Below are 24,536 nucleotides of genomic sequence, written 5' to 3'. Positions count from 1 at the left end.
TTTTTGTTTCCTGCTTATCAAATGGATGAAAACGTGTATCACAATCTGTGAGCATAGCAGCACCCCACTTCCAGCGCTGCTGCAGAATGAAAGGCTGGCTACTACAGTGAAACAGCATCACACCCCTATTGGTAGGAAGAGGTTTCACTGAAGACTATTGATTGGTTGCTCCGACTGTCTGTCATACGGAAGGGCGTGTGCCTGCAATGATGAACTAGTCATATGGTGCAAACATACCACCCTGGAAGTGGTGGTTAGTGTGTTTGTTTAGGTGTGGTTCAGACGTGAAGGAAGAGATGAGACGGACAGAGTGGAGGAGGACGGTGGATGGCGGGCTGGAGGAGAGAGATGGCAAAATGATGCTGAGATAAATGGAGAAAAAAAGTAGTTTGGATGTGAGTATCAGAATGAACTGTTGCATGTGTCAGATACTGACATGGGTATGCGTTTTTCTCTTACATTAGGGTGAAAATATTGAATCAATAACATTAAAGGTGCAGTATGAAAGATAGTTAACTGTTGAGTCTCATTCCCAGGTCTCCAAATACAAACATTTTGGGTTGGTGGCTGGCCAACTCCACCAACCCAAAGCATCTTTATTTCTTTCTCCAAAATTTCTTATTGCACCTTAAAGTCAAACACATTCAAACCGTAATGCTGATGCATAGATGCTGTCGGTGTTGCTGAACTGTGATATAGTGTTAAAGGTAGTCAGACAAACAAGCAGAAAATGTACAGACAACCTCACAAAAGCACAGCCAAACAAACCTGCAGAAGGCAACACATGCTCATACCTAAACAACTGAATAGCCAGTGACTAAGTTATGTACTTAAGCTACATTCGTCACGTTACTGTATTAATAAGTTAAAATAACTTACACACTGGACACAAACAGTATCCTTGGTGAAAGTCCATTGCGTGAAAGTGCATGTTTAACCCAGCTGTCTGTCACCAACCTCCTCCTATACAGGCTTTTTTGCTCTTTATACTACCTCGCCTGACTTCCTCCTTTGCTTCTGTAATAATTACTATGGCCACTAGAGGTCATCACCTAACAAAATACATAAAAATAGGTCGTAATAAGCAGTCCTAGGCAAAAATTCCCAGGGGGCCCCTCCAACCAGTGTGCATCACCATGATGTTATGAATAATATCACGGCAATGACAAAAAATTACAAACTCACACCATGTTATTAAGCTGCTTAACTGTCGTCCTCAATGATTGTTTTTCTGATTGGGGACGGGCTGGAAAGACCAAAAGACGAAGAGGCTAACATGACTCTTGTGATCGTGATAGGAGGGCAAACAGGCAGCAATAAAAACAAGAAGTCAGACAATAAGTAAAAATCAGGGGATATAATGACATACAGATACAGTTACATGCGCAGTAAACAGGCAACACGGAAAGAAAAAGAAAAAATAAGAAATGGGCATCAATGTTCAGGCAGCTGCAATTATGAATACTCTGTTGACCAGAATGAGAAGCAGCCATTCAGAGAATTAGCTCAGGCAGTATACAAACAGCTAAGGAGGGTACGGATCTGCAAGAAACCGGTCATATGATCTCTGGTCAGCACTGAGCTATTAGAGAGAGAGAGAGAGTATGGCAAGGAGAAGCAGAACAACAGAAGTGGTCCTTGTAATGCAGTTTACTGTAGCTTCCATGCTCCTACAGTTTCTATCACTGTGTGTTATAATGGATCTGACATTCTTCAGTTGGTGTGGTCGAAGGCTTTTACGTCCATACTACAGTGAGGTGGAGGCCCACTGGATGCATTCCTCATAAGCTGCTACTCAGAGAAAAGGTAAAACTTCTTTTTGGTAAAGCAAGATGCAAAACCCTGGTGGTGACTCAATCAAGATGTATTAGATTTTAGTATGATATCTGAGAGAAGAACCTTTTGGCATATATTATTTATGGCAGTGAAAGGTCTCATCCTGTAGTGTATGAGAGGAATGGGAGGCAAAGACGTAATGTGACGGGGAGTAAACTTTAAATCAAGTACATTGTGAGACAATGAAGTAGTTGATAATCAGCTGTTTGTATCTATTTCATTCATTATTCTACTGGAACCAGGTTAGACGTACAGAAAGGTTAGTTGTTTTTTTCTTCTCAATGACTGTGAATGGGACCTGAGCTGAAGGAAGTATGACCTATGGGCTTGACTGGGATGATGATGTCAGATTGGCATGCTGACCATGGCAGATTAGTGGCAATTAGAGCTGCAACGATTGGTCGACTGATCGATTGACAGAGGGATAAGTGCTACCTACTATGATAATCTATTCAATGTCAAAGTAATTTTTTTATGTAGAAGAAGGAGCTGTTTTTTGTTTTTTGTTTTGCCGTTCTGGATGTGGAGATTCCCTGCTTCTCTCTCTTTTACATTGAACTGGATAATTTGGGGTTTTGGGTTGACAACAGGATATCTGAGGACCTCCTCTCTGACTCGAGAGACTGGGATGGACCTTTTTCACTATTTCTTTTTGTCATTTTGGGAACCAAACGACTGATCCATTAAGTTGGAAATGATTAGGAGATTAATCTATGGTGAAGAAAATCAATAGCTTCAACCCCAGTGGCGATTGGAAAGCTTCTTAGCATCATCATCCCCAACACTAACCTTTACTTAAGATAACCTGTACCACAGACAACAAGATCAAATTTGTTTTTACACTTGTCTAAACTCCCTGCTTCTAAGATCTTATTCAGTCTGTCTCTACTGTCTGTTTTCTCCCAGGCTGTCCTGCTCACTTCAGCAGAAGCCCACCACACCCTGAGACTGTGACCAAACCTGACCAAACGGGAACACGCCATATGAGAACAAGCCAAAACAGTCCACAGCAGTTCAGGAGGGAGGGCCATCTGGTTCAAGGGAATCAGAATAACCAGACCATAGTGGGCCACTTAAAGACTCAGGGATCTGCTTGATTTATCCTCTTTGCAACAAGGCAGTGGGCAGAGGAGGGTCCCACTCACCATGTACTCACCTCAGAGTCTCCACCGCTGGGGCATCACTCACAGTGAGAGTATGGAGCGGCTAGCGTACAGCCAAGGTAGGTTGGCAGGTGCTGTTTGAATGAATGACTCTGACCTGGCCTCACACAATGCTTGTGTTATCTACAAACAACAGTCTCATATCAGTCTGTGGATCCATGTCACTGCATTCAAACTAATTAAGTTCTGTAAGAGTGACTAAAACAAGTTGGCTAATCATTAGGAAAGCCATCAGCTACAGAGCCAACTGACTTCACAACAGATTAGACCTTTCCATGAGTCAAGTGTGAGTCACCATGTAAATGCATAAACCGCCAAAGCATGTCTCCTGTCTGCGGTTCACTATTGTCTGTTGCAAGACATTAAGGACACTCTGACTCTAACCCTAATAGATATACAGTAATTTATGTTTTTTTCTTGGGACTGATCTCAGTCAGAGTTAATTAATAGCACCTAAAATTAAAGGACGATAACTCTGATAATTACCGGTGACATCTAAACATGTAACCAATCATCAAGACAGTGAGGTGGACTTCTATCTAATCTATGACAACATTAAAGGTTGTGAATAATTCATGTGTTTCTAAAACTTGGTGAGAAAATGACAGCTCTTTATGCTCTGTTAGTATTCCACAACAATTTGAATAATGGATTAATTATTTAAGTTATTTTTCAGAAAAATTTCACAAATTCACTGGTTTCAGCTTTAACAAATGTGAATATTCGGTGGTTTTCTTACTCCTCTATGATAGCAAAATGAATATTTTTGTGTTTTACACTGACCATCTGACAAAATAATGAATTTAAAGATGTCACTAATGTATGAAATAATCAGCAGGGAAACTGATCATTAGTTTCAGCCATAAATTACTTGCAGCATACTTGTTTAACTTTAAAACTTAATCAGGCTAACCAAAGCCAACTCACTCACATGAGATACTTTCTCCCCTGCTTTACTGGAGCCTGTGTGGGTGTTAATGTTTCCACTGTTATGATTTTAATTTGACTAAATACTTTCATGCACTGCTATTTTAAGAAAATTCCTCTGTGGGTTCATCATACTAAATTCAAACTAGGGCCAAAGACAGGACTTTGGAAATACTGAGTCCAAATTTCGCCAGCAGATCCCCACCCACCAAAGAAATTATGGACAGGCATTTAAAAAAGTAAAAATAAAATGTACTTAAAGAAATCCTTAAATTTTGTTCATTCGTTTGACTGCTTAATTATATATTTTTTGTAAATTGTACATGCCAAAATCCTGTTTCAAAGCCATCTCTATACAACCAGGTATGTAATTATCGTGAAATGAAAGATATTTTGCCTAAAATTACGAGACATAACATAATTTTGTCTGCCAGCGGGCACCATTTCAATCAGCTTTCATGTCTCCATAAAGACTAAATGAAAAAATAAACACATTTTGCACTGTGTTGTTAGTAGTTGCTACCATGATGAAAAAGGAAAGCGATCCAGATGTCTTTGTGACAGCCAGGGCAACAATAACACCTCTAGGAAGTGAGCCACAAATTATCTGTCTCCACTTTAAGTAGGCCTAAAATTATGGAAAAAATATTTGCTAAATTTACTTAAAGGTCCGGTGTGTAGGATTTAGTGGCATCTAGCTGTGAGGTTATCAGATTGCAATCAACTGAACACCCTCTCCTATGAATGCTGAAGCCCATCTCCAGAGCCAGTTTTTGGTTTGTCTGTTCTGGGCTACTGTAGAAACATGGCGGTGCAACAGAGTGGACCCTCTGGCAGAAAACCTGCTCCCTCTGTAGATATGAAAAGCAAATTTTAAGGTAATGTTCATTCTCATTCTTAGTCTCAGGAAATTATACACTAATGAAAATATAATTATGATGGTTATTAACCATAATTATGATCATTATATTCCATATCTGCCAATAAAGCCCATTTCAAGGCCGTACAAAATAAGAGGAGAGCACAGCACCATAAATAATAAATAGTGTAAACATCAATAACATATTCAACATATTCATGGTTAACAACATTCCACAGTACTTCAACAACATCTCGTCATCACATCAATTAACAGTGACAGCCAGGAACAATGTTAGTTAAAAAACTTCACTGCAGCCGGCACAAAAGACCTCCTGAATCTCTCAGAAGACCACCTCGGCATAACAAGCCTGTCACTAAAAGAGCTCTTCAGCTCCCTGTACATTGGATGATCCACATTTTGCATGACGCTCTTGAGCTGTTACGCAGTTATATTATTGTATTGTTATTACTGATGTATGAAGGCTTTATATTTGAACTATTTTAAACACCATTTGGTAGTTTAGTCTGAAATAATCCATCACATTTAATCAGCACTTCATATGTTTTATATGTGAAATCAATTTTTTTTAAATAATTACTAACCACAACTGTCAAAATTATGTAGCGGAGTAAAAAGTCGCTTGGCTACATTATTTCCCACTGAATTGGATTTCATTGGCTGTGAAATGGAAGAATAAAGTCACATAAAGTTGAAGTACTTAAAGGGTCAATATGTAGTTTTGGAGAAGAAAGAGAGAATTCAAATTCATCATTTTAATATTTATAATATTAATTTGGTAACAATACAAACTCAGAAATGTGTATTTTTGTTTAAAACAAGCTGTTCTCAGAGGAAATAAGTTCCCCAGAACGCTGCCTGAGGCTAGAAAGGTGGCAGGGTCCGCCACATATAAACAAAGTAACACGAAATGAAATTGAGTTGTCCTTGATGGTCGGTTTGTTTATGCAGTGTATTCAGTCATGAAAACTAAGAGCGTTTAACTATTTAGTTTGTTTAGGCATAAAAAAAAAAATCAGTCGATGAAGATTTTTCTTTTTTTGATGAAAACGTCTTCCCCAAAACTACATATTGCACCTTTAAGTCCATCCACTTCTGCAGAATATTAAGGACATCTGTGGCTTCAGACTTTTTCTAGCCACGTATCTGAAAATAGCTGTCTGGGCTCTCTTGTCTCCAGGCCTCTCTGTCACACACACACACACACACACACACACACACACACACACACACACACACACACACACACACACACACACACACACACACACACACACACCCTCTACCTGCAGGCAGCGTTGCAGTTCTCACTTCCGGCAGCAGGGGGCGGCACGTCCACAACACGGCGGCCACTAAAATCATTACGTAGTGCCTCCTTTTGTGTGTCTTGTGAGCCTTTTGACACCGCCCCTCCGGAGGGTGCAGCGGCAGCGTCTGGAGCCAACTATCGGTTAGGTGTGCTGGGTGTAAACAAATCTCTACAACCTCCGAAATGTGCGGAAAAAACACTTCTTTACTGAAGCATAGCCACCGCTGCTAGCGCTCACCATGTAGCCCGACGCCTACGCTTCAGCCCGGGGACGTAACGACGGTCGATTGTTGACTTTAGCCGGGAGCTGTCACAGCCTCGGCCGGTGGGATCACAGGTATTTTCCACGCTGCGGTCGTCATAATGGTCGCCCGGTGAATTGTCCATCAAGCTAACACCTCGCTAAACGGCTAGCAAGCCGTACGAACCTGGCTGTTTTGGCACCGAGCCGCACCGGTTGTAGTTAGCTGGACCGATTTCTGGGGTACGTGAACATGGCATCGCCCGCAGACCACGAGCTGGGTCTGTCTGAAGCGGACAGCAGCAAGGAGAAAACTCAGATGTTTGGGATTTTGAGGCTGCAGGAGGAGAAGTCTGGTGCTGGGGATAAAGCTAACAGTGTCAGCACAGTGAGAGGAGGAGGAGGAGGAGGTGGAGGTGGAGGTGGTGGTGGAGGAGACGGACGATGGCAGGCTCCTATCTTCGCTTTGGCCAGGAAAGCATCAGAAACCATTTCAGGGAGCATTCATGTCCTGCCCAAAGTGTCGGAGCACAGGACGTCTCTGCCCGGGGACTGGGCCGTGCAAGGTAGAGTATGATCATGAACGGATAGGAGGTGTGTGTGTGTGTGTGTGTGTGTGTGTGTGTGTGTGTGTGGTCTCTGGTTAATAACAACAGGTCTTATGACACCCAGTAACTGATTGCTCCAGGGACTCATGAGGAAATGTGACCGAGCATCAGTCCACTAGCACAGACTAATCCCCCATGTGAGATGTTCAGGGACAATTAATCATTCATTCACAGTTAATAGTTTCAGCTGATGTGTGTAGATGCACTAGTGTGACAAACCTAGCATCCCCTCCTCTCTCTTTCACAGCTAATATTACCTCACCACCCTGTCTGTGTGTGGGCAATTGATTTTTCATAGATCCAAGCTGCTGTGATGGCACATCCTCTTCAGTTAATGTTAGCTGTGCTGCTGTTGTTTTATACTGCCACACTACGCAACTCCCAGAAGCATCACCTGCTGCACCTACCTGCAAATGGAAATAATGCTCAGTCTGTATTCCTTGGGGTTTGCACTGTGTTTTGTACGCCGTTGATTTGGTTTGACTCCCATCATAAAGGGACTCACAGTCCAAAACCCAAATAGATTCAGAGGAAAGTAACAAACGCTCATGTTTAATAAGCTGGAACCAGCAAAGGTTTGGCGTTTTTCCTTGACAAGTGAATCATATTATTCATGAGTTATCATAACAGTTGCTGTTCAGTTTTCTGTCAGTCATCTTTGTCGTTTTAGCAGAGCTCTTCTCTCGTCAGTGTGCCCATCAGCCAGCATCCCTCACAGGCTTGGTTTGAATTATGTAAAAACTGAATCATCACAAACTGCTGACAGTTGTTCCAGGCATTCAGTGCTTCCTGATAGTTCACACCCCAGATTGTTTTATTTTCTTTTAATGACAACACAGGGAATTCATTTACTAGAACAACATTTTAAGGACAATTTAAAATCCTCATAACTGCATTAAAACTCACCATCACCTTGTCAATATCCTCAGCACACAGGCAGTCAAAGGGTTACTGTTTTTTCCTCAGTATCCACAAGTCTTACTACCCAAAGGCACCCAACATTTATGCTACTCCCAAGAAATCATCTGTTGATTTGTCTCTGCCTGTGGGCCAACCTGCCAGCGCCATTAAAGCTCTTTAACAATGCTAGGCAACATCTCTGCATGTTTTCAGCTGTCATTGTTCCGTCCTGTTCTGGTGTTTGGCTACACGTTAACCCAGAGGTCCACATGTAATACATGTGAAACCAGACCTCTGTGGTTCAATAGTATTTTTTCTATCATGGAAACTTAAATTACTATTTCTTTTCTTTTTTGTCTGTTATAAGGCAGTAAGAGCTGCAGTACTGGCACACTGGATTTGCCACTATAACACAATTTTATCTTTATATGTTAACAGCTACAAATCATACAGATTTCTATAACGTTTGAGTGATGTCTGAAAAATGTGGGTATGTGAGTGTCTCAGTAATTATTTCTAAACTAATTAATAATTTCTTGGTGTGGGAGAATGTTATTACTAAGTACAGAGATTTATCATTGAAATTCTGTTGTGATAGTTTGGACTCTTCCTCCCCTTGTTGGGGTGTTGTGTTGAGGTTGTGTGACTGCACTGTAAATAAACGAATAATGCATCAGAGTTGTTGTCTTTTCTTATGCTGCCCCTGTCAGAGTACCCAGAGTATACTTAACACAGCATTCTTAAGATAAAGGATGTATTACACATCACTAAGTCAAAGTGTTTGTGTGTGTCTTTTGTCCTGCAGCCCTGCGGGACCCCATGACCATGGAGCGAGCCAACCTGCTCAACATGGCCAAGCTGAGCATCAAAGGCCTGATCGAGTCGGCTCTGAGCTTTGGACGAACGCTGGACTCAGACTACCCACCTCTCCAGCAGTTCTTTGTTGTAATGGAGCACTGTCTCAAACATGGCCTCAGAGGTAAGATGCAGAGAGACGTTTCAAGTGGTGTCAGCTGTGGGTGTTGTGCCAGTGCGGCTATATCCCAGATTACTAAAATTAGACGTCTAAGATACACGATTGTGTTTGTGTGATGCTTCCCTCATAAAAGATGTCATTCCTAGATTTTCATATGCCAGTGTGTATAAGTCTCTCTTCCTCTGTGTCTCTTCTCTCTCTAGTGAAGAAGTCCTTTCTGGGCTTTAACAAATCTCTGTGGGGTCCTCTGGAGCTGGTGGAGAAACTGTGTCCTGAAGCAGCAGAGATCTCAGCATCTGTACGAGACCTGCCTGGACTTAAGTAAGGAGCCAGGGAAAGTGAGAGGGAGTGTGATTTACTTTCACTTCCTTTCCTCCTGCTGCTGCCTCACCTCCTCTCTCCAACTGTTAGAGCCAGTGTAGACACATTTTCCAAAGATGTGTCAAGCAGTTTGAGTTAACAGCATGAGTGATGAAAGTGCCCCATGTGGGTGCTAAAGTATTACCTCCAAAAACCTACAGTAATATTCAAGTAGTCTCCTCTAGTGGCTTCTACTCACTCTCATTCATGCACATAATTTCCATGTCATGCTTTACTTTGTTATTCAGTTATCAGTCACTACATAGCAGAGGAATCAAGTAAGTGAGTAATATTCAGGTCTTGTCTGATGCAGCAAAATAGGGAACAGATGTGCTGTTTTAGATGGAGAACAGAGTCCGTTTCCTTTGGTGGTGCTGAGTCAGACCAACGGATGTGTAGCAGAGCAGCGTTTTTGCAACACCAAAGTACAGACCCAAGGGTTAGAGACAGGACAGTGCAAGGGAAGTGTGTTGTGCATTAAGAATGACACAGAGGCTAAATAAAACATGGTTATCGAGTTGGATTGAAGTCAAAGAAGAATATAACTAGATCTTAACAATAAAACAAAACAAAGATCAGTTTAAAGATGCCCAGACGAGCCATCGACCCTTAAAACCCCCTTAAAATCCCCTTAAAATCTAATCTAATCACCTGTGTTGTGTGTTTTTTTTGGTGTGTGTGTTTTCCAGGACTCCATTAGGCAGGGCCAGAGCCTGGTTGCGTCTGGCTCTCATGCAGAAACGGCTGGCCGACTACTTACGACTCCTCATCACTAGAAAAGACCTGCTCAGGTATACACACATGCACACATGGAGACCCACATAAAGACGATAGATAAATAGAAATAGTTACATTTCATAGTGCTCCAAAGAGCCTGAAAATATTTTGATACTAACACATCCACAGTATCAACACTACAGAGCTAAAACATTCAAATAAAAGCACATTTTTTCCCCTTTTACTGGAGCTTCCTTCAGTGTTTGAGAATCTGTTGTGTCTTCCTCCTCAGTGATTTCTACGAGAATTCAGCTCTGATGCTGGAGGAAGAGGGCGCGGTGATAGTGGGCCTGCTGGTGGGCCTGAACGTCATCGATGCTAACCTGTGTGTTAAAGGCGAGGACCTGGACTCACAGGTAACCACTGCTCTGAGACAGTTATTGACCGATTGACAAAAAGAAAACACATTTACACCCAGCACTAAAATGTTGACATGTTATCTCCACTTCCTGTGCCTAGTAGTTCATTGACTGACATGAACCAATTTCTCTGACAGTGACTCTTGTTTGGGGAAGCAGAAATGCAGATAAGAATGGTCTGTTTCGTTATCTTTGCATCAGGCAGATAGAGAGCAGTCACCGTGGTGTCACGTTTCTACTCCATTGGTGGAGACTTTGTCCTGGCTGCAAACACATTTTCTCGCTAATGCAAACACTCTGTACAGACTGTGTTCACACCTGACTGAGTGTGACTGAAATAGTTTTACCGTGATGGAATTGTGTTTGATTAAATGTAGTCGTTCTCTGATCACAAGGCGAGCTATTACACAGATTACCGCATACAGATTTTTACATGGAATGGCATGGAATGTAAATATGGTCTCATTCCATCCTAGATGAAAGGATTATAAAATAAAAGAAAGAAAAACAAGGGGACAAAACTTTTAGGATCTCTCATGTAGTGTTTTAGGATGAATAGTCTGGGATTTTTTGGTTACTACTTTTTTAGGGCTATTGATTAAATGATGATTTTGTTGTTTTGATCTTTCGTTACAGTATAAAATGCACAAAATAGAGAAAAAATAACCTACACTTCCCAGATCTCACAGTGAAATCAATTGTCATGTTTTGTTCTAACCCAGAGGCCAAAACCCCAAATATTTTTAGTTTACAGTGATGGTACTAGAATATGTTTGGCATTTTTGTTCACAGTTTTTGATCAGAAAATTATTCGATTAACTTGAATTTGAATATCAAAATAAAAGCTCTGCTCTTTTTTTTAAATGATGTACTGTATAATATCTCTTTAAAACTTTATCTCCGTGGTGGACTGTGGTAGTATTTCTGCATGTGTATGATTAACAGACAAGTAAGTGCAATTAGGAAATGCATACACACAGCATTGAATATTAATTGTATACACTCACTTTTACAGTAAGCGTCATGTTTGTATGAGTTTAACAAAGTAGGTGTAACCAAGCAACTACTTAAGTATAAGGATCCCTAATTCTTGGAAATATTCTGGTGGTTTGTAGCTTCTTCAAGTCGAGCGTTACCCATTTAATCTTTTTTGTTTGTTTTTTTTAGGTCGGGGTGATCGACTTCTCCATGTACTTGAAGAATGACATTGATGATTACAGGAGTGAAGAGAGGTATGATCTTTCTGTTGTCCCTCTGCCTCATTTAATACACTTGGTATTTTAGCCCCCCCCCCATAAATCTAACGCAGTCCTCTGTTTTATGTCTGTTTCCATGGTAACAGGAATAGCCAGATAGCATCCATCTTGGATCAGAAGAACTATGTAGAGGAACTGAACCGGCAACTCAAGTAAGACATTTGTTTATTTATTGGAAACAGACCTGTCTGCAGGGTTTTCCCTAAAGTTCCTGGAGATGATGGTGGTACAAAACTCAAGGAAATTTCAAAGAATGGAAGTCGTGCGTTTAAAATGTTGTGTTAGTCGCATCTAATCAGTTGCTGATTGAGAGAAGCATTCATTCCACTTTATTTCTGCTTCACATTTTGTTTTACATCTGTTGTTTTTCTGATGTTTAATTGGTGTTTTGTTGTTTTGACTCAAAGGCAGAAGGCCAGATGCCTCATTGCATGTTAAAATAAAAAGAATGTTCAGTTTAAGTTTGATGCAATCTGCTCGCTTCAGAAGTGCAACTCTGTCCCATCTGTTCCCACATACAGACTCAATAAAGTCACAGACTGTCAGCCTCATTTCCTCTTTCAGTTTTTCATCTCAAAAACTTGATATCTCATGTGAGTTAAGTGCAGTGAATCTTTCTTTAGAATTTGCAGCTGTGATGGAGCTAAAACCAGCTTGTTCATAAATTAGGAAGGCTTTTATGTATACAAACCTCTAATATGTTATATGACATTAGATTACATTGTCAGTTACTAACCTTGATGAGCTGTCTATGAACATAAGCTAAGCTAACCATTGCACGACTTCTATTTAAAGTCAGATTGGGGTCTGTCAGTCTGTGTTGAGACAGTTCAGCTTTTTATACATGTGAATAAACATAATAACAGTTCTTACAAGTCACATATGTTCTCCACTGAACAGTGTCTAAACAAGATGTGGTATACGTCTATCAAAGATACACATTTTAACACTGCAGCTACTAAAAAGCAAGCTGAATATGATTTCTGTCTCTGTTTCCGTTTGTATATTTAGCTCCACAGTTCATGGTCTTCAGGGCAGAGTGGACAATCTAGAGAAGTCCAACTCTAAACTCATAGAGGAGGTGAGACACACGCATAAAATACCTGTGTATTAGATTTAGCACTAAAGGATTATAACATGATTTGTCTGTTTGATTGAAAAGCAAATGTCTCTTACATTTAAAGCAATAATAAAATCTGACATTATAATTGAGCCAAATATGTTTAGAGGAAGTCTTGGCGTCAGTGTTATTATTGTCAAGCTGTTCTTGGTGATCAGCCTAATTATTCTGTTTTTGTGTGTGCAGTTAGCCATTGCCAAGAACAACATCATCAAACTGCAGGAAGAAAATCAGCAGCTGAGGAGTGAGAACAGCCTCATTCTGATGAAGGCACAACAACAATTGGAGGTACACAGTCACAGTCACACGAGCACAAAATTACAAAAATGTATCGCTGTCTGAAAACCCAAAGAAACATCAGTACCTGTCTTAATATTCAATCTTTTGGTTTAAGTTTTCATTGCAGCTAAAAGTGAAACCAAAACTGAAGATCCAGCTGTTAATATTCCAGCAGTTATTACTTGCCCTGACTAAAAACAGATGTAGCTGAAGCATGATATGGCTGACATCTTCTTCCTGTTGGTGGGATTAATCTAGGTAACCCAGGGCGACGTGTCAGTGGAGAGAGACACGTACAAACAGTCGCGTCAGGGTTTGGATGAGATGTACAATGAGGCTCGGCGACAACTGAAGGAGGAGTGTCAGCTCAGACAGGTCAGACTGGGACTGTGTGCGTGCGTGCGTACGCGCGATTGGAATTAATAAAAGCTGGATCATTGCATCTGAAATGGTGACCTACAATTTCCTTTACATGCTTGTGGTTTTATTTTTAGGATGTGGAGAATGAGCTGGTAGTCCAGGTGTCGATGAAACAGGAAATGGAGCTGGCCATGAAACTTCTGGAGAAAGATATTCATGAAAAACAGGTCAGGACACATTTTCACCTTGTCTTATTAGCCACTGATTTATTTACAAAAGATTTGTAGAGCTGAAATGAAAAACATGAAGATTCAACAATGCACAGAGAGACGTCAGCTAGAATATGACTTGCATATACAGGAAATACAACACACAACACTGGAAATTAATGAAAAAAGACCCAATCAGTTTACTTTTACAGAGACATATTCAGTAACATTTACAGTGATGTGGTTGCTCTTCAGACATAGTGTCATCACAGCGAGGGAGCACATGATAACAAACCCTAAGGGGGGCCAATAACTACACACAGAGAGCAGTAATACCTCGCCAGCTCCCGTACCCGTCTCTCTTCCACCACCAATATGTGAACTCTGCCACATAAACAGCACCAGCTGACATTTGTAGCCAAGCTGTGACATACAGCAGCTGCCATGCCAGCAGTATTTTTGCATCATTGTAAGGAGGCTGCTGATATCATCACCAACAACATCAGCTGTCAGGCTGGAGAGTAATGTCAGCATCATTAGTGCACAGGACCACAGGACATGTGACATGGCAGTATTTGTATCATGCAATGCAACATACACATTGTCCTAAATATATTTCAGCTCGCTTGCAGGTAGCTCTCAGTCATTTTCATGCGTATACAGTATATTATATTTCAAAGAAAACTCCTTGGCCACTAATTATCAGTGTGTTAAATCATGTACAGACCTCCAGTAGATAGATAGAGTGGATGAGTAGATACAAAAATTTAAAAAAGTCCTTCAATTACTTAATTAACAAACTAGAAACAGTCACATGACAGTGTGTTTGTTTGTTATCAACAGGACACGCTGATCGGACTGAGACATCAGCTGGATGAAGTCAAAGCCATCAATGTAGAAATGTACCAGAAGATGCAGGTACAAACACACACATCCTGACCTGGTTGCTCTTGTTCTCTTCTCACATACAGTACATACACTGTAATTATCACTACTAACAACAGCCGGTAATTCTTATTTGTCAGTCGTCTGATGACGAGATGAAGAAGAAAAACAACATGATTAGTCGTCTGGAGGAGAAGACCAATCAGATCACTGCCACCATGAAGCAGCTGGAGCAAAGGTAAGATACACTGCCTGTGAAGACACAGCACACGCTAACCATGACAGGAAAATCACTTTGTCCCGTGTGTCTCCTCGGTTCTTTCTTCAATCATCTCTGCTGTTCTGGCAAAACCTTTGAACTGCAGTTGTTCTTTGATTTGCCAAAGCAAACATAATCCTCTTTAAGCAAAGTAAGGTTAAGAGCTTCAACTGTAACATTGAACAAATATTATATAAGAATCTCATAAAAGGACTCATTTTTATCCTTGAAAAATATGCCATTTTACGTCATTTTTAATAATGACTTAAAAGTGCACATTTATTAAGAGTTCTGCATGGTTTAGTTTGAAAATGTTTTGAAGAGAACCGGAGAAAGCATTGGGAAAAATGATTTGAGTCGTCTTCCTCATCACTGTTGCAGGGTTTCCCCGAGGAAATAACTTTTTACTTTTCTGCGTGTCCCACAAACACGAAATGTTCTACAGTATAAAACCTTATAACGGAAGTGATTTAGGGTTTTTACCTGATATTGCAATGTGTGATGGGATTAATAAGTCAGTCACTGACGTCATCAAATACATGTCCTTTGTTGTGTGAAATGGCTTCTTCTTCTCTCTTCCTTAAGACATTCTCAGGTTTAATTTTTATAAAGGTCTATTAGTGGAGGACGGCCACAATTTATTCATAAAATGGCAAAAAGATACACTAAAAATGTTCTACATGTTGAAAAACATAGTCCAAAGTTGCATTAAAATAGCACATTGTTATTAGAGCCCGACCGATATGCAGTAAAAAATTCTGATATCAATATATCAGCTGGTATACACACGTTTTTTGCAGTAATCACTTAAATATGAAAAAAAATATGTAATGGAGGCAGGATATTTTACAGTTTAACAGTAAACTTATTGTCCTTATTTAAATGACATCAGTGAACTGAAACAGTAAACTTACCTCGAAATTTAATAATTATAAATCACCCCAAGCATCATTTTCAGCACCGTGTTCTTTAAAACCAAAAAGTTTTCACATCGGCCAATACCGATATATCTCTGATAAGCCAATGTCGACTGATAATATCACTGATGTTTTGGTCTGGCTCTAGTTGTTATTGCCCAGTTAAAACCTTAAAAAAAAGAGAAATCAGTCATGTTTTAGCTGTGATTTCTTTCACTATTGTAACAGCTTCTTCTTGATACAAAAGTTGCCATAAGTTGGGTGAAAAGACAGGCTGCCTCCACTTAAACATAACATTAACCTCCAGAGGAAGCAGAGGAACTAGCCAATTTCACACAGCCAATGCCATACTGTATCTACTGAATGCTGTTATTTAGGCCTTCACCTGTTTGTTAAATAAATGACAGATGAGATTCGTCAGGATTTTTCTAAATAATTTCTTTGGGGAAACCCTGCAATCCTCAGTTTATCATATCTAAAAAATGACACGACTGATATTTTCATGCATGCTAAGTTCTGTTGTTCACTACTGCACCACAGTCGGTGTATATTGCTCCGTTTCTCCATCAGTCATTATGAGACCTGCTGGTTCATTGATGCCTTATGATACCTCCTCACCCCATTGTTTACCAGTCACCACGGTCCCTCCCTCCCCTCCCCTCTCCCGTTGGTTTAAATCTGTTCCATCCTCTTTGTGATTGGTTGTGAATGTTTTTTGCTGCTCTAAAGGTGGTCTAAAGGTGGTTTTTGTAGGCTGGTAGGACACAGACCCTGCTTACACTTGTTATTTCCAGTCAGAGTTTATTTTTGTTGTAGCTGAGAAAGGTAAAGAAGAATTTAAAAGGTTCTGATCAGAGCCACTGATTTAAAATCAAATCATGTGCCAGCTAATTAGAAATATCTCTCCTCAGACTACTGTCAGTGTACATAAAGCTTTTTTTTCCAGGCTTTTATCTCTCGTGTTGATCGCATAGTACTGTGCCCACTTCACCTGAAATGCCGGTTTTTGTCTGCTCTAGTTGTCTCATCTATCTGTCCACATTACCTTTGCCTGCTTCTCCTCCACACCTCTTCTCATTACTCATTCGCTTGGAGGGAAATATATCCAGACTGAAGAAATCTGATGGCAGTGTAATCCTGGCAGCCTGAAATCAGATTTCTGTGTTTTACTGCCTTTTATTTATTCTTACTGCTGTGCTTGTGATGTTTAAAGTCACTTAAAGTGTTCAGTGTGACCGGGCCCACTTAGAATACTGATGTATTGACATCCTTTCTTCCTTCCTTCCTTTCTTTCCTCCTTCTTTCCTCCCTTCTGTTTGTATCTTTTATACCATCCAATCATCCATTCATCTGTCCATTTTGCTCCCTCGAAACCTCCACGTGTCATTTTTGCCCTCCTGATTTTATCCCTGCTCCTGCGTGCAGTGATAAGGATCTGCTAAATCAGACCAGAACACTTGCTATGTCATTTGTTAAGTGTGCAAGCACAGACACAGAGCACCAGTACAAGCTTGTCAAGGACATCTCCTTCTGAGGACAGACATGCACGTACACACGCACATGCTGACACACGATTGCTTTTGACAGAATGAAAAAATTGACTTAACTTAAAGGAACATTCCTGTTTTTTTGCACACAATATTCAGATGGTTTTTACAGCGCAGAGAGCAGCCACAGGGTCAGGTGAAACTGGACTGCCTGGTTTGGTGCTTTAGTTACTGAAACATGATCCTCATCAGCAGAGTGCTGGGATTCATAAAGACCACTGCAACATGTTTCACGATCTGTAGTTTAATCCTTTGTAGACAACTTTGCTGGGTTTGTTCTAAATTAAGAAATGTTTCCTCTGAATCTTCTGGTTCAGCTGGTCAGTGAACTATCTGAATATTATCAGTTATACTTTAATAGATACTGAAGAAACATTTTGAATTAATCATACACTACATTATCTATTCACTCACACAAACACAAACATACATATGCTACTAGGAATAATGCTCCTGTCTCCGGTAGTCAGTTTATATGCAGTAACACTGACAGTAAGATAGTCGTTATTGTTCACATTGAGTTAGAATGAGTAGAGTATAGCGGGGCCTTCCCGCTCGTATCACTGAGAGGTTTTATATGGCAACAAACAGAGCCACAAGTTAACAGTTAACAGTCACTGTAGCATTTAGGGACTGTGTGAAAATTATTGACCTAGAGAGGGTGGGGTTAAACGACCAGTTTCACTTTTTTAAAAAGCCCTTTCCAGCATTATTGATATTTAAGAGACAAATTGCAACACCCGCCCCGCACTATCTGGTAATATTTGATTAGTCCAGCTCATTATACAAAATAATTAAAGGTGCAAAAGAAGTCATTTTCTACTCACGCTCGGCATGCTGATGGAAAGTCTTGTGAAGTTTTGTAGTCCAAAAGACATTTCTGGAACTTCACAGCAAAACAGAGTTGCAGCACTCTCCTAAACAACTGAAGTAGATGTGAACTGTTAAAAGAAAAAAACCAAAATGGCTCCATACAGCTCATCTGGAGTAATTCAATTCACCGGAAGCGCCGAGATCCTAAATTGATTTAAAAAGATGTTATTTACACCCTCCATGTTTGGCCAAGCTTGGGGTGTAGATAAAATCTATTCAAATCAATTTGGGATCTCTGGGCTTCTGGAGACTTGGATTACCACAGATGAGCTGTATGTCATTTAATGTTTTTCCCACTGTTTTTTTAATGTTTTAAATCAAGTCCCCATCTACTTCAGTTGTTTAGGAGAATGCTGTTACGCTGTTTTACTGTGAAGCTCCAGAAATGTTTTGTGGACTTTGAAACTTCACCAGACTTCCCATCAGCATGGGGTTGAGAAGATAATGACTGAATTTTCATTTTTGGGTGAGCAGGTCCTTTTAATATGTTAATATTCACACAGTCAACAATTTGCACAATAGCAGTGGAATCAACAATTGTCCAAACCTACGGCAAACATAAGGATTGATGTTGTTTACCAAATATTCCAGTCTTTCTTTATTTGTTGAACCAAAACCAGTCACTGACAGTTTACTTAAGTTCTGCTTCCTGTTAATATGCAGAATAAGAAAAAGGTTGGACTTGCCTACGGACAGTGATAAATGACACACTCTGCAGAGTTAAAGTTCAGTCAGTAATTTTCATACAGTGCCTCAGTGCATTCATGTAGAGACTGTTGTGTAACTTGTGATTCTCTGCTTGGCTGTGTTTTTACCTTAATGCAGCTGACACTGCTCAGGTCTAAAGCACGAGCAGGAACGTGAAAGCTATCACACACCCTAGACGAACTGATTCCTACAGCTGTCTGCGTTTCATCACAGTCGGTCAGCGGCGATCACTACAGATGTTTGCAGTCAGACAGGAGTTAGCTTTAATTTGTTACCAGTTTGCTCTGCATGTGCTGCACCTGCTGACCTGCTTCTGACTGGCTGTGATGACCCTCGCTGTGTCTGAAATCAGTCCCTTGTTCCCAACTGACTCACCACACACTCAGTAGTTTACTCTAGTGAGCAGTGAGTGGAGATTTTGGACACGAGTGTACATTTATCCACTCAGAATCCGAACACCCAAATAAATTTGATGGAGGGTAGATATAGTGCACTCAACAGTAAAAAGGTAGTGATTTTGGACACAGCCCGTCTCCCTCTTGCTCTTCATCCTCCTGAAGATTCACCTAAACTAAAAAAATTGTAAGGTTGAGTCCAGACAGCTCAGTGCAACCAGCAGCTTTATCTCAATTCATCTGATTTGCTCCTGTAGAACAGACAGAACTGAGCCAAGTGTCAATAATTGTAGTTACACAGCTGTAAACCTCCGGAGCTTCTGCCAAGATAACGTAAATGTGTTGTTGTGTCTCGTCTTGGCATATTTATTGACTTTTGTGATAGATCAGGAAGTAATCCTTCTACCTATTCTAACTCCATGTTCATAGTACTGTAACTCCTCTCAGTTTGTAGAAGAATAATCACTCAGTACAGCTGTTGAAAACTCACAACTACTGTCTTTTACCACCGTGATCAATAAAGTTAGATGTTTTGAAAGTGTCGGCTGTGGTTTGAGTTTTTGGCCACGTTCCGGTGGACTCTGGAACATTTATGATGTGATCTTAAGGAGTGACAATGCTGTAAGTCGACTGTTGCTGTAAGTCAGGGTGTGGTCTGATGCCCCTCCTCTGAGATGGTCAATAAACGTTATTAAAGTCCTCATATCCTGAAAAAATGCTATACAAGTTTCCTCCCTGCACAATGCATGTAAGGTAAAACTGAAAAAGACTCCATGGCGATGCTGCACTTTGTCTGAGTGCACCAAGATGATTGCATTTAGTTAGCAAACTTCTTTTTTTCTTCTCCATTCAGTTGCTTTAAGGCGGCTTTCCCTCATTATTTCATCATGCATCCATCCTTATTTTGACTCATCACCCATCTGTACTCCTTACTGTTTTGTTTTGAACCACACAGTTCAACCCACACTGCACTCTTTTCAGTTCTACCCTCTGGTGTTGTAACAGTACAAATTACAACGCCATCCTTCACCCCGACCTTCTTCATTTATCCTCAGCCTTCCCTCCTTCATGTTCCCACCCAGAAACCTCAGTCCCTAACCTCCCTCCTTACCCTACATCCCCCCAACCCCCCATCATCCCCAGGTCTTTTCTCCCTCTCCCTCCATGCCCCCCAGTTTTTTCTCTCCATGGTCCTGAGTTTGTCCCTGGTTATAATGGTACAGATTACAGGAGGCAGAGAGGCACCGCACCTCGGCCGAGGAGGGAACCAGACGCTTCAAGCTGGACTTTGCCAACAAGGCCGACAGCCTGCAGCGGCAGATTGAACACAGAGAGAGACAACTGTAAGCAAAACCCCTCTAAAGAAAGACTGACTGGTAGAGTCATGCACACACATACATGAACACAATATACAGTAGTGTTAACATCATACACTGTGTGGCGTAGTAATTCATGGAAATGGGACCAGTTAATCAATTTTAAAACAGTAAAGCAGTGCACATCTGTCTCAGAAAAAGTGTGTCCACGTAGTTGCTCAGCATACACCAGACTCTACCCTTACATATTTCATGTTGATGGTGACTTTAAAAAGTATACAAACCAGTGTGCTCTAATAGTATGTTGATGTGTTACTAAGTCTGTCCCTGTCTTTGTCCGTTTGTCATCTTTACTCTTGTTGTTGGTGTTGTGTGTACACATTCGTGGTGCTCCTGTAGCCAGCAGCTGGAGACGGACCTGAAGATAGAGAGGGAGTGGAGGCAGACATTACAAAACGATCTAGACAGAGAGAGGGATACGGTGTCTCAGCTCAGCACAGAGGCCCTGCAGATTAACGGACTAAAAAAGGTAAAAGGACGGAGAGAAAGAAATGCACCATGTGTGTGTGATATTGTACAATATGTTTCAGTATTTGCAGAATATGATCTAATATGATTTTTTAATTTTTTCCAGGAGTTCCATCGTCTGCAGGATGAAAACATTCAGCTGAAGACCATCTGTGAGGACCAAGAACAGGCTCTGGAGGAACTAGGCTCCAAACTAAGCGAGTATGTGTAAAATGTCTGCACCAAGACGTGAAACGCTCAATTCAATTTTGTATTTCAAATGTTGGGTGTCTTTGATGAAGAAAACAGCCCTTTTAAAAAGCATGTATTCAAACCGTTGCTTTCGTTACCATATGAATTACAGGTTAAATTCATAAGCTCATGGTGGACCATACCAGTGTTTTTTTCATGTTTTAGCTCATTTACAACAAAACCACATCTAATTTACACTCTTGCAAACAAGTCCCCCTAAATAAAAGCAAAAAGAGAATCTCTTAATCTTTTTTGACTTGTTTTCTTTTTAATAATTCAATCAGAATGAAAGATGGAAAAAGAAAAAAATGTTTATGACTTGTTGTGGTTGATATTATTTCTTTCTTTTACCAAATACAGTCTTATTGTTTTTGTCATCAGATCCAAAATGAAGATTGAGGACATCAAAGAAGCCAACAAAGCTCTTCAGGTAGAGTAATAGTGAATTACAGAGATAAACATAGCATCTCAACACTGTATCGCTAAGATGAAGATTCAGAGGAACAAAACACAGTATATCGTTGCATAAGCCCTGCATCTGTAGCTGATTTTGGGTTAGTGACATATGTTGTGTTGTTGTGTAATGTCTATAATGTGAAGTTAGGGTGAAACAGATTTACTGTGTTTCAGGGGGGTCAGGTTTGGTTGAAGGACAAGGACGCCAGCCACTGCAAGCTGTGTGAGAAGGAGTTCTCCATCTCAAGACGGAAGGTCAGTCGTCGAATGAGGAATAAAAAAAATAAAATCCCAACAGAACATTAATGTGGTTCTGACGGTTTCTTTCTCCCTCTCTGTCCAGCACCACTGTAGGAACTGTGGAGAGATTTTTTGTAACAGCTGCTCTGACAATGAGCTCCCTCTGCCCGCCTCACCGAAACCAGTCAGAGTCTGTGACACCTGCCACGCCCTCCTCCTCCAACGATGCTCCTCCAATCCGACGTGAAGGAGCCCCACGCTGCTGCCACGACCGCTTCAAGCAATCTGAGCTCAGACTCGTAAATCCCCACCCTCCGGTCCTCTGTAAGATCCATCTCCAAACTTATCTCAACAGTGTTTGCTGCTAGAAATGGACCACACGCATGAACATTTTTTGAATTGTCTTAATTTACAGTTTAAGTCTCTCACAGACAAAATGAGGGATGTCTGCGTCATTCGTTTGACACCACTACTTTTTTTGCAAATGCTTTGCAGAGGAAAAGGCAATCAGTCCACTATAACATGGGCCATAATGTCTTACTTGGTGACATAGTAAAAATCCTTGGCCTGCTTTAATATCATAAACAATCAAACTGGAAAGTTGAATTATCTATCCTAAATATACAAGTTATACACATCATTTATTTACAGTACATTTAGATCTCAATGACCTTTCACTGAGGAAGTCATGCATGCACAGTCTTTCAAGTTCCCTTTGGTTCAATCAAAGTGTTGCACTAACCAGGCTGAGAGAGCACCAGATGGTCTCTAAAAGGCACAACAGGTGTAAACATATCTGCTGCTGTGTTTCCTGCACACAGTGACGCTCATCACCAGGTCAGGTTCCAGTAAATGGGTTAGGGTTTGGTTTTGGTTTTGAAAGTAGGAACAACTCCACAGTGAAGTGAAAGTGAAACTGCATGGAGATGAGCACTGCTGCAGCTAAATGCAGATGTTTTTGTTTAAGCAAATCTACATACTTATGAAGTATTGCATCATTATAATGTATGTATTATGCCTCAAAGTGTATACAGTCAAACAGAGGAGATTATATCATTTATACACACAGTATGGTGGCCTTGTTACTGTTGTTTGCGTCTATAAGGCGGCATTTACACAGGCACAATAGATCAAGTCAACCCACCAGGTTAAATCCATTTTTTCTACATACTAAACTAAAAATAAACTTGATGTTTTTCTGTCCAGTTGGCTGTTGAGAACAATGTGCCACAAAGTCAACCTGGTCTCATTTTCAGTTTTAATCGTTTCACAGAAGCAATCAGCCATCATCTGTTCAGACAGAGGAATCGGTACAAATTGAGAGAACCGCACTGCTCAGATCCTTCTCAGAGTGTTTGATATGCAATGAGACGAAGAGTATTTTCTGCAAACTAATTCCAGGAATGTTCACTGCTCCCGAGCAGATTTTGCTGTGCTGACACTATGACTAGACTAGTTCCCCATGGGTCTGCGGCTTTCAGGAACTGAAAATCAGTTTTTTATTTTTCAGTGTTGGTGCCATTTGTGCCTCTGTGAACACATTATACAGTACCTATTTGTGCTTCTCATGTTGCCAAAATGAGCCCTTTATTTCTACAGAGTGGACTTCCGTAGAAAGATCTGATTTAAGATGTCTCAAGTAGCAACACTAGCCAAGATAGCATTCTAGATTAAAGGCACATTTCACTGTTTGTTGGAGACACTAATGCAGTGGATGCTGCTTAAAGGACCAAGGAGAGTAACAGATGCTGTCATTTCTAGTGACTGATGTCAATCTGTGTCTCTTTTGTCGATGAACCACTGACGGGTAGCTGACAACAGGACCACTTCACTGACTAGTTAGTGGTTAAGAACAGACTTGAGTGTTACATACTTACAACATAGCCACAGAGTATGTTTGAACACATGCCAATTCTATAGTTTAATTTGGGAGTATTTATATCTGATTTTGTGTTTTATGCACAATAATTTTTACTTTCAGGAGTCCAGGGAACTTGTTTGAGCTTTCACTAGAAGTTAGTTGTAATCTCTGCCGATGGAGACGTTAAAGAAGAACCACATTTTACTGCTGCTCCATTCCTTAGGAGGGAAATTTTGAAACTCTAAGTCATTTTCGATTGAGAGGTGTTGTCAAACTAATGCTGATGACTAATGTTCTGCTTCTTCAGTGACGGGTTATGATACAAGTTCCACTGCACATTCTGGTTTTGTACTTAAATACAATGTTTACAACCTGAGATGTTTAAGAACTGGAAGTATTCATTCCCATGAAGAGACAGGCCTGGGTTCAGTTCAAGAAGTGTTTTTCTCAATTCCAATATTTAAAAACTCACCAATTTCTCATATCATCATCGTTAAGCACCGTGTCTGAATTGCACCCAGGCCTGAGACGTTTTTGTACAGTGTCGCTCTTATAAACCTCCCAGCTTTCAATGGGACATGTACAGCGTTGATACCACCGTTTGTTGTGTATATACATGATGTTGATTATCACTGTGGCCCTTTAGCTTACTAAATCCTGCCAGTTTAATATTAACTCTGTTGCCAACAATATGTTGCCTTGACTGTGTAGCAGTTTCTGATTAAAAGTTACAGGCAGAATCCTTCATGTTTACTGTCGT

The 24,536-nt window shown here is 40.6% G+C and overlaps 1 protein-coding gene across 1 annotated transcript; it reads left to right on the top strand.

Annotated features, from left to right (window-relative positions):
* The first annotated feature begins 6,239 nt into the window (after positions 1–6,239).
* rufy2 (RUN and FYVE domain containing 2) lies at positions 6,240–24,518 on the top strand. The gene is made up of 19 exons (XM_073464280.1): positions 6,240–6,922; positions 8,670–8,843; positions 9,044–9,161; positions 9,890–9,991; positions 10,210–10,333; positions 11,504–11,568; positions 11,679–11,744; positions 12,604–12,673; positions 12,899–13,000; positions 13,250–13,366; positions 13,486–13,578; positions 14,404–14,478; positions 14,586–14,683; positions 20,368–20,487; positions 20,860–20,989; positions 21,095–21,189; positions 21,601–21,649; positions 21,850–21,930; positions 22,019–24,518. The coding sequence occupies exons 1-19, from the start codon at positions 6,610–6,612 to the stop codon at positions 22,160–22,162; spliced, it is 2,136 nt and encodes a 711-aa protein (XP_073320381.1). The 5' UTR covers positions 6,240–6,609; the 3' UTR covers positions 22,163–24,518.
* The last annotated feature ends 18 nt before the right edge of the window (positions 24,519–24,536 follow it).

The sequence above is a fragment of the Pagrus major genome, chromosome 4 (assembly GCF_040436345.1).
Source record: "Pagrus major chromosome 4, Pma_NU_1.0".
In the NCBI taxonomy this organism is placed as follows: Eukaryota; Metazoa; Chordata; class Actinopteri; order Spariformes; family Sparidae; genus Pagrus; species Pagrus major.
Note: the sequence above shows the minus strand (reverse complement) of the source record. Positions and strands in the feature narration are given on the sequence as shown.

What these genes read in the sequence shown, in the direction of transcription:
- rufy2 (XM_073464280.1), top strand. Translation starts at nt 6,610, where the DNA reads ATGGCATCGCCCGCAGACCACGAGCTGGGTCTGTCTGAAGCGGACAGC. An exon ending in GAACACAGAGAGAGACAACT is followed by an intron (nt 20,488 to 20,859) that starts GTAAGCAAAACC and finishes GTGCTCCTGTAG; the next exon opens with CCAGCAGCTGGAGACGGACC. An exon ending in AGATTAACGGACTAAAAAAG is followed by an intron (nt 20,990 to 21,094) that starts GTAAAAGGACGG and finishes AATTTTTTCCAG; the next exon opens with GAGTTCCATCGTCTGCAGGA.